The sequence below is a fragment of the Squalius cephalus genome (assembly GCF_949319135.1).
Source record: "Squalius cephalus genome assembly, chromosome: 11".
Classification (NCBI taxonomy): domain Eukaryota; kingdom Metazoa; phylum Chordata; class Actinopteri; order Cypriniformes; family Leuciscidae; genus Squalius; species Squalius cephalus.
Window position 1 is genome coordinate 9,316,211 of NC_137132.1, and position 18,443 is coordinate 9,334,653.

At 39.3% G+C, this 18,443-nt stretch overlaps 1 protein-coding gene across 9 annotated transcripts in view; it reads left to right on the top strand.

Annotated features, from left to right (window-relative positions):
* The window catches only part of tenm4 (teneurin transmembrane protein 4), a 245,647-nt gene that overhangs the window by 68,029 nt on the left and 159,175 nt on the right, over positions 1-18,443 (top strand). For all 9 annotated transcript variants that reach the window (XM_079885418.1, XM_079885420.1, XM_079885419.1 and 6 more), the window contains exons 2-3: positions 1,141-1,427; positions 4,685-4,957. In XM_079885418.1, the coding sequence (XP_079741544.1) occupies positions 1,205-1,427; positions 4,685-4,957 (496 nt within the window). In that variant the 5' untranslated portion in view covers positions 1,141-1,204. The remainder of the gene's footprint in view (positions 1-1,140; positions 1,428-4,684; positions 4,958-18,443) is intronic.

Below are 18,443 nucleotides of genomic sequence, written 5' to 3' on the forward strand. Positions count from 1 at the left end.
GGAGGGGTAACACATACAACCAAAATGTGTGTGTGTGTGTGTGTGTGTGTGTGTGTGTGTGTGTGTGTGTGTATAATCTATTGTGCTCAACACAAGTCATGTGGTTGAGTAAATAATGACTGAACTGTCTTTTTTAGGTGAACTATATTGAATATTTTCCCCAGTGTTTTGTGAGGAATAGTCACCCTTTTATCCGAGTCTTGGCTGCTGCAGTTTGATAGTCGTGACAGGAGTCAGAAGGGTGTATTTTTGCATTGGCTGTTGACTCACAGCGTTTAAACCCCAGACCAAACAGAAGGACACCTGCCACTTAAAAATCTGCTGGAAGCGCAGCGTTTTTCTCAAAGGCAGGGAGGGGGATTCAAGTAATAAAGTTTACGGCCACAAGATTTGTTGTGCTGTATTTTTTTAAAAATGGATCCTGGTTTACAAGATGCTGCAGTGCCGCATTATGTCACCCCGACTTGGGAGAACTATTTTAAAGGATTGTCCAGAAATCTTCTTTTTTTAACTTGTCCTTTAGGGTCTTGAAAAAATGTTCCAGCTGGAAAAAATGTAAAATTCCTCTCAGCTGAGTGGCAGAGTGGCACACTAAAATAGCTGGGTAGTCGAATCCTATGAATAGATATGATGAAATATGGAGTGATGTTTTGTATTTTTATGTTGCGATTTAAATTTTTTTTTTTTTTTTTTTTTAAGAAATTAATATTTTTTGTTCAGCAAGGATGCATTAAATGGATCAAAAGTGACAGTTTTACACACACAAAATCGTTTCACATAAATTATGTTCTTTTGAACTTACTATTTAGCGAAAAATACTGGGGAAAAAAATCACCGTTTCCACAAAAATATTATTCAGCACAACTGTTTCAACATTGATAATAGTAATAAATGTTTTTTGAGCAGCAAATCAGCATTCTAGAATGATTTCTTAAGAATCGTGTGACACTGAAGACTGGAGTAAATTCAGCTTTGTTATCAGAAAAGTTTTACCGTTTTTACTGTATTTTTGATCCATTAAGTTCAGCCTAGGTGAGCACAAAAGACTAATCCCAAACTTTAAAATGTTAGGTTTTAGCTGTAAAAACACGTTACATGTCGTAATCATGGTCTTTCCCCTCCTTCTGTGTCTTCTTCTAGTATCGTACGGACTGAACTGGCTTCTCTCCCTCCCTTTGATGTTGAGACAAGAGAAAAGGTTGCCATGGAAGTGAAAGAACGCAGACCCTACCGCTCTCTGACCTCCAGGCGGGACACGGAGCGTCGGTACACCAGCTCCTCAGCTGACAGCGAGGACGGCAAGCTCAACCCCAAGTCCTACAGCTCCAGCGAGACCCTCAAAGCTTTCGATCAGGACCCCAGATTGGCCTATGGCAGCCGAGTCAAAGACGTGGTGCACCACGAAGCCGATGAGTTCAGCAGGCAAGGTGAGCGGGGCAAGATTTCACATGTCTGATCTCTCACCGCCATGCCAGGGAGAAAACCACAAGTGTCTTTGAAAACTGAAGTGTGCAATTTCTGTTCAACTAACATTATGAAACAAGAAATTTTCTTATTCGAGTCTGTGTTTTTCAAACTTGGCTGGAATCGCTTTGCTTGGATTACGGTTTGCATGGACTCCAATATGGTTTGCATTTGCCCTGAAAGCAATCTGGCCTAATTTGCAGAAGTGAACCGTTATTGATGACATTATAATTCGCCTATTAAAGTATAATGCATTTCTGATTGCTGCATGTCTCCACAGAATTTACCTTCAGCCAGCAGCAAAAATACTGCATTTTTCAAATCTGTTCTACAGCAGACAGACACAAAATACAGTCCTGTCCAGGAACAGTTTACGCAAATTTGAAAATTGTGTCATTATTTACTCATCTACATGTCATTCCAAACCATATGCTGAAATTTATTTATTTTTTTCTGTGTTCATGCTGCTCTTTTCCATAAGGCTATAATTGGTGACCAGAGGCTTTCAGACTCCAAAAAACAAGAACAAAAAAACACTATTAAAACACAATTATAGAGGTCCATAAAGTTCATACATTTTCCCTTTGTTTTCCAATGAGAAAATAAGAGCGCAACCATTTGGACATGAAGGTAAATAAATAATGACTTCTTTTTTTCCCCTATAGTTTTAGTAAAACCAAAGAGGCAAAAATGTGAGTACAGGGAAGCAAACTTTGCACACACAAAAAACTATATAATATTATTATTATTTTTTAAACTTTACAGTACAATATTATTTATACTATAATAATATGTATTGTTATTATAATTGTATAATAATTCATATACTATATACGTGTGTGTGTGTGTGAAAGATTTTCAAGAGTTTGCATCCCTGATTTAAGATTTGTGTCTTGTTGAATGAATATTTAGCATTAGCTTAAATTTGGGTTGTGTGAGTGCATAACAATATTCCTTATTTACCAAAAAAAAAAAAAAATTGCCCATGATAATTCCCCTAAATGAGCTGTATTAAAACTTTTGATGGCAAGAATGGTAATAATCCCTGATGCATGACCTGTGTGCTTGTTATTTTCTTTTTAAAGTGTGGAAAGCTGCACTCTTGATCATTTTCTATTACACATACTTATTAAAACGAGACGAACTATCATACACTTTGAGAGAGCTCTTCTCACAGGCTCCAGATCTGCATCTTTCAGATACGCCTCAGAGAGTGATCGCATTCAAGCAATTAAGAGAGACTGCGGTGACGATTTGATCCGTCGCTAATATATTCCAGCCGTTTTGAAAAAAAAGCTGTATCTAAAACCGGAGAGATAAAAGGAAAGCCGAATGCGGTGTTGTAGTTTTGCCATTAGCGTGCTGGGACTTTAATGAGAGGGGGGTGCCGTGAATGCTGATTCGCTGATGTCTTTTATGACCTTCTAATGTGTCCAGTTGATGGTGACCTGAAAAAATATGCACTTCCCCTCCATGAATACTAAATGCCATGTTTCTCTCAGGCACGCTAACTATTAGGCTATTACACTCACTCTCAGGCATAAATCTGTAATTTGCTGTAGCTCCATCGACACGGCTTCCTTTTTCTCGTACTTTGGTCTCCACCAGGCATGAGCGCACTCTGAATTTAATGTGCATTGAGGTTGTGGGTTTGAGTGTTCCATTTTGAATAAACTTCTCGTTAGGTTTTTTTCAAGTTCATTAAATATTGGCTAGTTTCATATATTGCTCATTCCCGGTCAATTTGGAGTGTCATACAAGACCAGGTGCTCAGTTTAAAGGTGTTCTCTTGAAATACGTTTCAAAACGCCTACCTAGACAGCATTTTAAGGCATCACAGGTTCTGTACTCTTTTAGATGATGCATACCCTACCATATAACTGTGAAAACACGGAAATCTGGAAAATTCTGTAAATGGCATTGAATTGTTGTCTCATATCCACATTATTCCTGCGCCCCATGACGCTTTGCGCGAATTATGGGTGTAACTTCCATTAAGCTGTAAACAATCAGTGAAAAGGTTTGCTCTGTGAATGCAATATGTTACAAAACGCCTACCTAGACAGCATTTCAAGGCATCACAGGTTCTGTACTCTTTTACATGTTTTTTTTATTTTTTATTCTGTAATCTTCCGGAAACCCGGAAAATTCCGTTAATGGCATTGAATTGTTGTCTCATAAATTACGGTAAAATTCCTACAATGGCGGGAAAGAGTTAAGTGTAATTAAAAAAACAACTTTTCACTCAGAAACTTGTTTGTTATGCTGCATTCAGTTTACTTTGGATGTCAGAGGCGTTCCAGTTCAAAGTTCCCACTGGAAACAGCACTCAAGTTTGGAAGTAAACTTCACGTTCATTTATAACATATATATGTGTAAAAACAAATTACACTTGTAATTAATAATTGTAAGTTAATAGTTTACATGTACTGCCTTTTTAACTCTTTCCCCGCTATTGACGTAATTTTCCGTCTTTCAGTGTTCTCACTGTTATACGGTAGGGGGCGCTATTACACCTCTTCTGAAAGACTATTGACTCTCCTGATTAAAACACAGGCGAAGAAGCAGAAATAAGCGATAGCATAGATGCATATGTAAAATAACAATCACCAACATTAAACCGCATATAAATCAAAACTGTATAATGTTACTGAATGAAATGTCGACCCAGGACGAGATATAGGACTGTGAAGCTTTGATGGACTCAATCTACTCCATTTATGATTTGATCATCGTTCTGAATCTGATCCAGACGTCTTTGGTAAAATCTTGATTTTTCTCAGCTTTTTACTCAAAATGTTGCTTTCTTATGAAACTTACCCACATTTAAGTTTTGATTAAAAAAGGAATGCTTAAAGCTATATAAAACGATTGTTTATTTATTTTTTTATTTTTTTAAAGAAGAGGCTCTGTTCTTTCTTTTGATATATTGCAAGTTAGATGTTCATACAACAGAATATTCTGGTGTCCTTGAAACCTTTATGAAAATGATAAAAATTGTTGGCGCTGGCTGGCAGCATTTTTCAAAAATGCTTGCGGGGAAAAAGTTTATATACTATTACTACTTTTAATAATAGTAATAACTATTATTATTATTGTTAGACATTTCTATCATCACTTAACCATATGAAACCAATATGAAATGAGATGGAGAAAATGTTTTTAGTCTGTTCTTGTGTGTATAACACAGAATGTATTTTCTCTCATTGTGTTGTACCAGGGGTGGACTTCTCTCTCAGAGACATGGCCTTTGGGGATCCCGTGCCGCCCCATATGGCAGCATATAGGACAGAAATGGGCCTTCCCCACCGCGAATACTCCGTGAGCGTGGGATCAGACGCTGACACAGAAACGGACGGCATCATTTCCCCCGAGCACGCCGTCCGACTCTGGGGCCGGAGCAACACCAAATCCGGCCGGAGCTCCTGCCTCTCCAGCAGAGCCAACTCTAACCTCACCCTCACTGACACCGAGCATGAAAATACAGAAAACGGTGAGTTCAAACGTCTGTACGGTCTCTTCACAGCTCAGCTGAGAGCAGGAGCGGGTCACCGGGCGCAGAGGGACGTCTCCAGTTTAGCACCACGTCAGTTCAGATTGAATGTGTGATGCCCCTTTTATATGGAAATGATGCGTGGTTTGTTGAGCCGGATTTTGTGACATTCTAGTTTGGTTTTTGAAATGCTTGTGCTTTAAAGCTAAAGTAAGAGGAATGACATTTTCTCCCTTCACATTTGGATCAAAACAACTACTTCAGTATTAAAAGCAAAACCATTGGTGTAAATGAAATATTTCCTTCTTTTAAATTTAGATTTGAGCATTTTTATTTATTTATTAAATAACTGTTTAAAATCAAATGCTGGATTCGAACTCAGGAGCGTGTGCACTTTCTGCTAGGCCATGGCTATGACACTTGTAATATTTTTCATTTCATTATCTGGTGACCTTTCTTGCACAATGTTGGATTTTATTCAGTGCTCTGTTATATTTACAGATGGATTATTCGCAATATTTCTGCTGTGAATAGAGATTAATTTATTATTGATTCTAAATATGAACTAGTTGCTTATTAGCATGCATATTACTAGGATATTGTCTGTTTATTAGTACTTATAAAGCACATATTAATGTCTTATTCTGCATGGCCATGAACTACATCCCTTAATCCTACACAGTGATTATGAGTTTATTGCAAAAGTCATTGTTGATAGTTAGTTAATAGTGAGAATTGTGTGACCATCGGACAGAAACCCCATAATTCCATATTCCGTCTTTTTTATATTTATAAATCATTACTATTATCCACCCTTTACATCTGTCTGTTGGTTTTGCAAATATTTAACCAATGAAAACTACAGTTATTAAAAGAGCTTGTGACTAAACATTGTAACTCCATTGGATCCTCAAGCTCAAACCTCATAACCCCACCGCCTCTATCGTGAATGAAGCTCCGCACGCAGTTTTGAGCGTCTCTGCTTGTTTGCAATGCAAGGGTAAATAAAGAACTGCTTGTTTGAATAAGTACAGCATTTTCTTTTGTCAAGAAATGCTGTATATACAAAGGCTAATGTTTTATGTATTTGAGGAGAAGAAAAGAGTGTCTTAGTCTGCATTTGTCATTGAGTCATAGCCAGTACTGTCATAAATAGCCTGTGCGTAGCACTTCATCTTTTAATAAAATGAGATTTGGCCAAATGACAGAAGAGAAAAAGTGCCCACATAGCTACAGTAAACTTTAGAACTTGCAAGTTGATGAAAACATAATGTGACAAACTTACTGTCTCAGATGCGGCCATTCTAAAGATGGACAAAACACGCATGTCTGAAATCCGCTGGTTAGAAACCTCATAACTCCATTTGAGCTTGATTTTGGTGAAATGTTAACAATTTAATGGCCAATGCTAGTGTTGGACCATATATAAAGCCAGCCACAATATCAACTTTGACAATGTGGTGTTTAATGATGTTTTATAAACAAAGTTCGGGAGGAGCACGTTCAAATAATCAATCAATCAACCAATCTATCAATCATCTCATCAAACAATTACCATGTCTACCCTATCAGCATGAGAGGAAGCATATATATATTCACTCTGTCAACTCACCTAACTTCCTTGACAGTTTCAGCATCCCTCCACCACCCCGACTCCTCACTCTTGGCTTGTTCTTTCACAGCCAGGAATACGGGGGGAGTACTCTGGGTTCGGGCCGAATACCGAGCCAGGAGCCCTCTCCTCGGACAGCACGCCAAATACACATTTATTCTATCTGACTTATTTGTAAGTGTGAACTAGTGAAATTCTTGTAAAAAATGCAATGTTTTTTCAGTTTCCATAAAAGTTAGAGATAAATTAGTTAACTAGATTAGTTAATTTGGAGATAAATTATGAATTTACTTACAGTACTGTTGTTAGTTAACCAAGCAGTTGCATGTTGATGAATTATCTTTATGGTAACTGCAATACAATTGATGTATTTAGCATTTTTTTTAGTAATAATCTCCAGCGGCATGTCTATATGTCACAGCTAGTAGAGGTCAGATGCTCTCTGATGAGATTAGTGGCTCAAACAGAGCAGGCGGCCATCCTGGATCCATCCACCTCAATCTTGGTGCTTTCAAATGGTCCCCAAGGGCCCAATGAGTGTCTTTGCTTGCATAGAAGGTCACATTGTACCGAGACAGTGTCACAGTGAAACTTGTCAAGTGCAGGGCCTGATTACGCAAGAGGAACGGCCCAGAGAACTGCAGGAATTTGTGGGAAATCTCGGCATGAAATGTAAATGTTCGCTGTTTATTTCATGCATTAAGTACTTAAACATTTATTAAACCGATATAAACATTTCTTAAAGTTGATTAATACAATTAACCTTTAGAAAAACTGCAGATAAATCATATTTCTTGAATGGCCTTTGAGTTGTGCTGACTAGCAGACTTCAGTTTAAAAAAAAAAAAACACACATCAGCATATAGCCACTGTTTTTAATGGAAGGTCAGTAAACTTGTAGTAAAAAATAAAATTAAAAAAAGTAGTATTTGTTAGCTTTTAAACTTTTATAATTCCATAATTGAGTACTACAAAGTTATGTATGTATTTATTTATTTATTTATTTATTTATTTATTTATTTAAAGTTTCACTGTTACTATTACTATTACATGTTGGTATGTAACTTTTACTGTTCATGAATGATTTTTTGTTTGTTTGTTTGTTTGTTTGTGGAAAGGTGCGCTTTAACTTTCCTAAGCAATTTAGAAATGTACATTTTGTTTGGCAGTCGAGCAAAAAAATCCATATCTACATTCCAGAATATCATTAGCAAAGTTTCCATTCACAGTTGTGAATTTAACTTATGAGAAAAAATTGGAATATTGCATAAAACATTTGCAAATAAAGCACAGTTTCCATCCCATGTGTTCAAGAGAAAAAAAAAAAAATCATCTCTTCCTGGGAAATTGGTGCAAAAGATCTGTATAAAAATGGAAGTTGCTGCAATCAGGGAAGAACCCATTTTCCTCCATCAGAAATGAATTGGGTCTCAGAGCGTGCAAACGAAACGCAATAAACGTTGGCATGTTATCTTGCGTTTGGATTCTGGTGTTTGGGAACGCAATCATGTGAGACGCTTCTGGGAGGGAATTCAACCAAATCATTTTGATGACAGACTTTGGCTCGGGCGTTTCAGAATGATCAAGCCAACATTTGAGATGCTGTGATGCGATTGGTCCGCTGGTTAGTCCAGTTATCCAATCGCATCCAGTGCTGAGGAAAAGTCATGTGAGTTTTTTGTTGTGCATCACGGAATTTATTCAGTAAATGAGTTTCCATCGTAGTTTATGCGCTTGTCTTCTCATCAGATAAAAATGTATCCACCTCAACTGAGCGCATTAATGGTTTTTATGCACATTTTTAGAGTTTATGCGCATCTCCAAGCATTTTTTTCTTTTTTTTTTTTTTTGCAATGTCCCAATATGCACATACAAATAGGTGTATGGAAACATAGCGACTGACACTTGAGCATGGGCTCTTTTGACCACCTGGGAATGTTCTTTGGTGTCTGGACCTAAACCATTTTGCGGATGTCATCCTCCGTAGCTACATCACTAGGCTTTCTTCAAGGTTTCTACCATTTAAGCACTTGAGTTTGGCACTCTTTATATCCGCAGCCTAGTTGAGTCTTAATCACGCTCTCGTTTGCAATGTACCTTATGCATATTCTCTGCCAAACTCTGATAGTGCCTCTAACAGCCTTTAGAAATCACACATCAAGGGCCCGGCAGCCAAATACTAATTGCCTTTTGCACCACAGTCTCCCTGAATGCCTACAAATAGTCTGTTTTGCACTGAAGCCTCCGTCATTTTAGCTATTAGATTCTTATTTAAAACGACAGAGGTGTTCCTTTGTGCTGCATCGCATTTTATGCATAGACATCAGTGATGGACTTAAAAAGAAAATGGAATATGTCTGTCTGAACGTCGTGAAACGCTGAGGTGAGGCCAACCCAAATGCACGTTAAACTGGATTTGATGACTGTGAAAAGTAAATGCCCTCCGTGTATATCTTTATTCGCAGCTTTAGGCGTCTGTTTGACTGTTGTAAAGCAGACATAATTCAAAATTGCTTTTTATTCTGTTCATCCAAGCAGAAATGCCAGTTGCGTTTACTGTTTTTTGAGGTAATGCTCAGTAATACACATTTTAAATGGCAAGTTAACTGAATCCTATTGAGTTATCCAACTTACTTGTGTTTTATCACTTTAAAGTTAGACTAACAATAATTAAAATGTACGTTTTTAGGTTTTTGGCTATGCAATATCCAGTGTTATTGTATTATTTGGTATTTATTCTTTTATATTTTCAGTTTTTATCTTAATTTTATTCTGATTTTAGTAATTGCATGTGCTTTGCCATTTTTTTTAATATTTCCATTTTTCAGTTAGTTTCTATTTTTTTCTATTTTATTGATTTCAGCATTATTTCAATGATTTTCAATAGTTTTAGTGAACATTAAAGGAATAGTTCACCCAAAATTCTGTCACCATTTATTCACCCTCAAGTTGTTCCAAACCTGTATGAATTTATTTCCTCTGCTGAACACAAAAGAAGCTATTTTGAAGAATGTTGGTAACCTAACAGTTGATGGAACCCATTTTTTTTCTTCCCCATACTATGGAAGTCATTGAGGTCTACAACCATCTGGTTACTAACATTCTTCAAAATATACTGTATATGGCTTCACATAATTTTTGGGTGAACAATCTCTTTAACAACACTGGTAATATTATGGTATTTGAATGTTGTAACCGTTCAATATTTAATTACCCTTGGATACCATTACAATAATTTTATGTAAGAGAAATAACAAAATTTCTGTTTTCTAATCATCCTTTCTCCAGTTGGGAAAGGAAGTTGTTATAAAGCATTAGTTCACATTGAGATTCAAGTAAATGCATAAATAAATAATCAAGTTGCCATTGCTTTTAGAGCTCATTGGATTAAAATGATCAGAGGAACGTCGTGGTACATAAAGAGAATTTCAGAATCACTCAGATTAATTTACCGATTAGCTTTCGTTTTCCATGTTTAACATTCAAACTGGTGTTGTTTATCTCGACAACGGTACGTTCATTAGATATAATGATCCGTAATCCATTTTAATGTAGCACAGATCTTAGGCAAATAGATTGTGGAATTGTGTGTGTGTGTGTGTACAACCTGCTTAGAATGACCCTCATGTGTGAGCAGCTTTCCTTAGGCGCTAACAGTCAGGCCGATTGCTGAGTCATTTTGATCGGGCATAGGCAGATCTTTTAGCAGCGAGCCGAGCCTTTTTCTAGACATAAGGGCTGCTCGGGGCAACGTGTGAACTGTGTCGAATCCCACAGACCCTTCACTGGCTGAGCTTTATGGGTATTTGCAAGTGCTAAAAGCAATGGACCCCACAGCCCTCCGTTTGCTGTAAAGCAGAATACTTGAAATTTCAAGCACTGTCATTTTCTCAAAAAATCACAAAATTAAAAAAGTAATGTATGTAAAAATGTACCCTCACGCCATTCCAAAACCGTATGACTTTCGTTTTTTATAAAACACAAAAATAGATTTTTTGAAGAATGTCCTTGTTGCTCTTTTCTAAGCAATTATTATGAATAGTGTTGAATAGAGTTTCAAAAAACACACAAGCACCAGTGCAGTTTCACTTCAGTCAGTCTGTGAACAATTCATGTTCAGTGTGAGATTCGGTTCGGCATGGGCGACAGAGAAAGCTGAGGTCGCATTGATCAGCAGGATATTTTCAGCTACATCACATGGTAACATAATACGCGACATTCAAAGTGAGGGTCGTTCGTGTAAATCGAACGCAAATAAATGGACGTTCATCACCAGCTCAAAATGGCTGTGATGGTCATATCTAAATGTGTTTAATATCTAGGGCTGATCTTAATGACATACTCATTGGCGCATTTTTGAAGGTGATGGGGTGGCGTAGTGGTTCGATATCTGTGATATAAGTCTGAAATGTAACATTTCAGCACCTGGGAAGGGTGGTTCACTTTAAGGGGAAATGACTGGGATTTGATAAGACCACTGTGGAGCAAAGCCCTTGACCTCTTTTTTTGCTCCACATCCTTCTCATTTTAAAAATTGTACCTTAATCTGCTAAAAGACCAATAACAATTAGGGCAGGATGATATAGTTATAAAGCTGTTTTAATTATTATTATTATTATAATAATGTATTCTTATTCTTAATATTTACCTTTGATAATCATAATGATGTTTTTAATATTAAAAAGAAATGCACACAAAAATATTTAAATGGTTAATGTTTACTTCACTTTGTTTTGATGATCAAGTTTTAAACAAAGTAAAAAAATTTTTTTTAATAATGGATTTTCTTATTTTACAAAAGTGTGGATCTGGGGCAAATATATAAATGGTTTAAAAAAAATCATGAAATCTGTTATTTTTAATGAATTTTTTTGCCATGGAAGTCCATGAGCACCTATTAAAGTGTTTTTATGTTATTCTTATACTCAAGGATGCATTTATTATGACCGCCGCTAGCGTAGCTAGCGAAAGCGGTCATATAGGGATTGTCAAAGTTTTTTTTTTTTTTTTTTCCCGTCACCTTACTGAATTTTTCGTCAACGATACCAGGGACACCGAAGCACCGGGGAACATGAAATTTGGTGGGCATGTAGCCCCACTAGACTTCTAAGGAAAAATTTCGTTTGGTCCCCGGGGGCCACTCCCCCCCCGCGCTGGGCCCCCCCAAACCCCCAAAAATGCAGTTTTTCCTAAATAACTACCTGAACCGTGGCACCGAGGATGAAGAAATTTTTATGGTATGTTGGTCTACTACACTTTTACGGAAAAATTTCGTTTGGTCCCCGGGTGCCACTTCCCCCCCCGCGCTGGGGCCCCCTTAAATTTTTCGTCAACGATACCAGGGACACCGAAACACCGGGGAACATGAAATTTGGTGGGCATGTAGCCCCACTAGACTTCTAAGGAAAAATTTCGTTTGGTCCCCGGGGGCCACCCCCCCCCCGCGCTGGGCCCCCCCAAACCCCAAAAAATGCAGTTTTTCCTAAATAACTACCTGAACCGTGGCACCGAGGATGAAGACATTTTTATGGTATGTTGGTCTACTAGACTTTTACGGAAAAATTTTGTTTGGTCCCCGGGGGCCACTTCCCCCCCCCGCGCTGGGGCCCCCTTAAATTTTTCGTCAACGATACCAGGGACACCAAAACACCGGGGAACATGAAATTTGGTGGGCATGTAGCCCCACTAGACTTCTAAGGAAAAATTTCGTTTGGTCCCCGGGGGCCACCCCCCCCGCGCTGGGCCCCCCCAAACCCCAAAAAAATGCAGTTTTTCCTAAATAACTACCTGAACCGTGGCACCGAGGATGAAGAAATTTTTATGGTATGTTGGTCTACTAGACTTTTACGGAAAAATTTCATTTGGTCCCCGGGGGCCACTTCCCCCCCCGCGCTGGGGCCCCCTTAAATTTTTCGTCAACGATACCAGGGACACCGAAACACCGGGGAACATGAAATTTGGTGGGCATGTAGCCCCACTAGACTTCCAAGGAAAAATTTCGTTTGGTCCCCGGGGGCCACTCCCCCCCCACGCTGGGCCCTCCCAAACCCAACAAAATGCAGTTTTTCCTAAATAACTACCTGAACCGTGGCACCGAGGATGAAGAAATTTTTATGGTATGTTGGTCTACTAGACTTTTATGGAAAAATTTCGTTTGGTCCCCAGGGGCCACCCCCACACCCCCCCCCCCCCCCCCGCGCTGGGGCCCCAGTAAATTTTTCGTCAACGATACCAGGGACACCGAAACACCGGGGAACATGAAATTTGGTGGGCATGTAGCCCCACAAGACTTCGAAGGAAAAATTTCGTTTGGTCCCCGGGGGCCACTCCCCCCCCCGCGCTGGGCCCCCCCAAACCCCAAAAAATGCAGTTTTTCCTAAATAACTACCTGAACCGTGGCACCGAGGATGAAGAAATTTTTGTGGTATGTTGGTCTACTGGACTTTTACGGAAAAATTTAATTTGGTCCCCGGGGGCCACTTCCCCCCCCCGCGCTGGGGCCCCAGTAAATTTTTCGTCAACGATACCAGGGACACCGAAACACCGGGGAACATGAAATTTGGTGGGCATGTAGCCCCACAAGACTTCGAAGGAAAAATTTCGTTTGGTCCCCGGGGGCCACTCCCCCCCCCCGCGCTGGGCCCCCCCAAACCCCAAAAAATGCAGTTTTTCCTAAATAACTACCTGAACCGTGGCACCGAGGATGAAGAAATTTTTGTGGTATGTTGGTCTACTAGACTTTTACGGAAAAATTTAATTTGGTCCCCGGGGGCCACTTCCCCCCCCCGCGCTGGGGCCCCCGTAAATTTTTCGTCAACGATACCAGGGACACCGAAACACCGGGGAACATGAAATTTGGTGGGCATGTAGCCCCACTAGACTTCTAAGGAAAATTTTCGTTTGGTCCCCGGGGGCCACTCCCCCCCCCCGCGCTGGGCCCCCCCAAACCCAAAAAAATGCAGTTTTCCTAAATAACTACCTGAACCGTGGCACCGAGGATGAAGAAATTTTTATGGTATGTTGGTCTACTAGACTTTTACGGAAAAATTTCGTTTGGTCCCCGGGGGCCACTTCCCCCCCCCCCCTGCGCTGGGGCCCCCGTAAATTTTTCGTCAACGATACCAGGGACACCGAAACACCGGGGAACATGAAATTTGGTGGGCATGTAGCCCCACTAGACTTCTACGGAAAAATTTAGTTTGGTCCCCAGGGGCCACTCCCCCCCCCCCCCCCCCCCCCCGCGCTGGGCCCCCCCCAAACCCAAAAAAATTCAGTTTTTCCTAAATAACTACCTGAACCGTGGCACCGAGGATGAAGACATTTTTATGGTATGTTGCTCTTAAGGGCCCACATCAACCTAGCCCATAATCACTCATTTGTGATTTGCGCCCCTCCAATAAAAAATGAAAATGCAATATTATTCTGCTTTAATTGCCCCTATCTTCAGTGGAGATGTTCAGAACTGCACCATATTTCATGTGTATGATTAACTTGACATCCTCTGGGGGTATCCTCTGCTAAGTTTTGTAGAATTTCATCCATGGGGGGGTATAAAATAAATTCATTTATGTGCACATTTAATGACTGTACACTCATCGGCCTGTAGATGGTGCTGTTGAGAGAAGGGTTGCTGGTTTAGGATGATACTGTCACACACACACATGCAGGAATACAAACAAACGCAAGCATGCACACACACTGACATCCACACGCACAGACACACACCCATACACACACATACAAATCCACATGCACAGACACACACACACAAACACACACGCGCACACATGTACGCACACATACATACACGCACAGACACACACACACACACACACAGACACACACATACACAAACACACACACATACACACACACACACACACACACACACACACACACACACAGACAGACATGCACATACTATTACTTTTTTTAGGTATATACATAAACACGCAATACAGCCAAATTACTCCACGTCATTTATTTTTGTAGAAAGCCAGTGCAGGCCTGAGCGGCGGTCATATTTTGTACCGCGATGCGGTACATCTAGTTTGATCAAAAATACAGTAAAAACAGTAATATTGTGAAATATTATTACCATCTAATATAATTGTTTTTGCTGTTTGATATCAATACGAATTTCATGCATCCTTGCTGAATAAAATAATTAATTAATTTTTTTTTAAATCTAACAGACCCCCACATTTTTAATGTTTAGAATGATTAGAATCTCAATATAATTTAAAAAACTACTCTATGGTAAAAATTCTGCTCTAAAATATTTACTCGAATATCTGTGGATATTACCTTTTTATTTCCCCCAGAATTGTCATTACAGACCAATGTATCTCGTATATCGAGACCCTTCACCATCATGTTGAAAATCATGACAATAAAGGTGTAAAAATGAACAATGACACAATTTTCTTAGAGGCAGTAACGTATTTTTAATGCATGATTAAGCTGGTGCCATCCATCAACATTTTTCCCTGGGAACCACATAACCGATAATATTCCCTTGTGATCGTGAGTTAATGCCTGTTACCTGGGCTCATGTTGAGCTATTGGGAAATAGACTATGAACCCTGGGAACATTGGATTAGCTTTTCCGCCTTTGTCTCTTGTTTTACGTGACTTTGTGCGGTTGTTTGTATAGCCTAAATTGAAAGCTGTACTTTGAAAACTGTAGCGCAAACTTGAAGGGCAAAATGGATCAGAAGATCCGAGAAGTTTGATGTACGCACACGGCACGATCTACAATCGCTCTCCCTTATTTACGTTTGAAGCAGGGAAGCTATAATTGGTTAATTTGACTGAAACTGCCTCTGCGTCGGGTCTTTGTAGAGGCTGTATAAGATGTCACTTCTGAGGTTTAGAACTCGCCGGAAACTTTGAACTGCTTTTGAACTGCTGAAAGATTGAGGTTAAGAGGGGCTCATGGGAAGTGATCATTGTTGCTGAAATTGGGGATGTTGACAATGAGACAAATGTGCTACTATAGAGGCTCACTGTAACTTTCAGATCAGCAGACAAGCAGTTAAAGTTACTTCTGTATCCTCACAGCATATGAGTTTTGGATTTTCGTTTTGGGCGTTTAATGATGAAATCTGTCTCATTTTGAAAAAATATGCTCAGCTTCAATCTGGCTAATAGTGTGTATGCTGCTCCATTGGGCATCTGTCACAGACTTGATAATTACGGTTTGCACAGCGTGCTTGGTTGGCAGAAAGGGGGGTACATTGTTTATCTTGGGTGTAATTCTTTTATATTTTGTTATAAATTATTCTTGGATGTCATGGTGATATTGAGCTTGGAAGATGATGACTGTGCCCAACTAGAACACTTTAAAAGAAAGTGCTATTGTACAAGACATGTACCAATTCAATACCATGGCATTCTTTGATTTACCTTGGAGTGACACACAGCTCTTGTATGTGAAAATGGCAATCATTTTGTACCATATGCATAAACTTCAAAGTACCATGGTACTATTTCCAAATAATGTACTGACCAACATATTTTCAAAGATGGCCATTCAACTTAGGGTGTATTCACACCAGGAAAGTCCGATAGTTCACTTGCTTTGGTCCGGACCAAATACAATGTTGATTTTTTTTTTTTTTTTGGTTTGGTACGGTTCGCTTTCACACTGCTCTTTTTGCAAGTGAACCAAAATTTGTAAACAAAACCACACTTGTGCTAAGGTCGTCCATTCATTGGAATTCTCAAGCAGGGAAAAGCAGGAAGTGCAAAAACAAGCTCAGCTTCTAGATATTTTGTAATGCAATATTTGTTCTTTTACTGATTTGGTGTTATTCTCTACAAACGCAATATGAAGAAACTAATGAGCATTATTTGATACAATGTCATCTATATGATGGATTTTTGAATCAGGATTTTGCGAAGACGACGATGTGCTGCATGCTTTTAAACCATTTAAGCGCGATAAGACAAAAGAGAGCGCTCTGCCTGTGAATGTCCTGATGCACACACGACGCGCCACGCGCAACAGTATGTGCACAGACAGCGCGCCGGTTTTGAATTCTCTTTCGCGCTTGAACGAACAATAACACACACCATTATGCCAAAATGTCCGTTTTGTTAAGTATCCTCATAAGAGCAGTCAAATATAAAGTCTTAAAGGTGCAGTGCTTTCTGCAATTGGGTCGGTTCATGTTCACACTGTAAACGAAGCGTACCAGAGTTCGTTTGGAACCGTACCGAGTCCACCTCTTCAGCTGGGTCTCGGTTCGCTTGTTTGGTCCGCACCGATTGCTGGATTCACACCTGGCCAAAAGATCCGCACCAAGGGGGGAAACGAACTTGAGTTCGATTCAGTCGAACCAAACAAGGCAGGTGTGAATACACGCTTATTAATGGCCTGATTGGAAAAAAAGTTCTTAAGGCCCCGATATACTTCAAGAGAAATCGAAGAGCGAACTGATGTGACGTCATTTCAAACAAAATCAGACCAAAACTTTTGGAGTTGCATCCAAATGTTTTGGGAGTTTGAAACAGCTTGCCAAAGCAAACTTCCTGGAAAAATTCGCCTTTGTACTCCCATTGGTCCGTGGCGATTACGTAATAGGTAGGTGTGTGTGGAAATCTTTTCCCGTTCATTTCTCCTGTTCTGTCCCTCGAGGCAAGATGTTCGTCAGTGAAAACATGAACACACTGTAGAGCTGCTTATAGTAGAAAATCAAGTTGTACTTCTGATGAAACAAGACACTAACACTGTATTTCATGTTTAATACGGTAAAGCTGCTTGATTTTAAGCAATCTATTGTATAAAGTGCTGTATAAGTAAACGTGACCTGACTTTAGAGCGCCGAATTGTAGAGCTTGTGCAAACAACCACGTTGCTATGATTGGATGTTTTTCTTATGCTTTATAAGCATAAGAAATTTTCGTATTTTTCCTTATTATTAAAAGCATTTTCTTATGCTTTATGATTGTATCGCGCAAGGAACTGCACAAAAATAAGTCAACAAAGTAGTCATAATTTGTGTGAAAAGGAATGAACATTGTTGGTGTTTTACTGCCTCTAATGTTCATTTCAGCTGGAAACTGCAGTGGATTGCATGTACAGTAAAGGCACGTTTTTTGGAGTTTTGGTAGAGGCGCGTTTTTCAATGTGCTTAAAGTTGATTATCACAAACTCATGTTCACAACCAAAAGAAATGCACAGACTAATTACTGAGTAAACTGCGCATCCACTTGGACTTGCATGTCTTTCACTTGCATCTGAATTCAACTTGAAATGATGATCTGCGAGTCAGTTTCTTTCAACCACTCAGTTTGGTGAAATTAATGGCGCACCTCGGTTCCGGCGACCCCAAGGGGAGCACGAGCAAGCTTCATATTCGGAGCATTATATCTCCCTCACCTGCACTTGTCTTTTGAACTGTTCTCCCTGAGCACTGCCACCATATTATCAACCCACAGAGTGAAGTTAAATCAGGCTGATATCAGATGAGACATTTCCTCACTTACAGGAGGGCTTCAGCACGGTGCACAATGGTGTGAAATAGCAGTCTCAGAGATGAGGTTACAGAACCTGACCTTGAACAGCGAACAGACAAAAAGATGCTTTGAATGCTAAGAAAAGGCTATTACAAGATTTTCAATTATCCTATTATCCGTTTTTTCCCTCTTATCTTAGACATAATGCAACTGTGTTTGCAGTGTTGTTTTTGTTATACTAAAACAATTGAAAAAAAAAAATCCATTGAAAAATTGAAATAGCTTAGAAGTCTTGCATTAGCAACCAACCCATTATTAAAACTAAAACAATATAAAGAAATAAAAAAATAAAAAATATGACCAGCAAAAATCAAAATTACTAAAACTAAAACTTATGAAAATATAAAGATA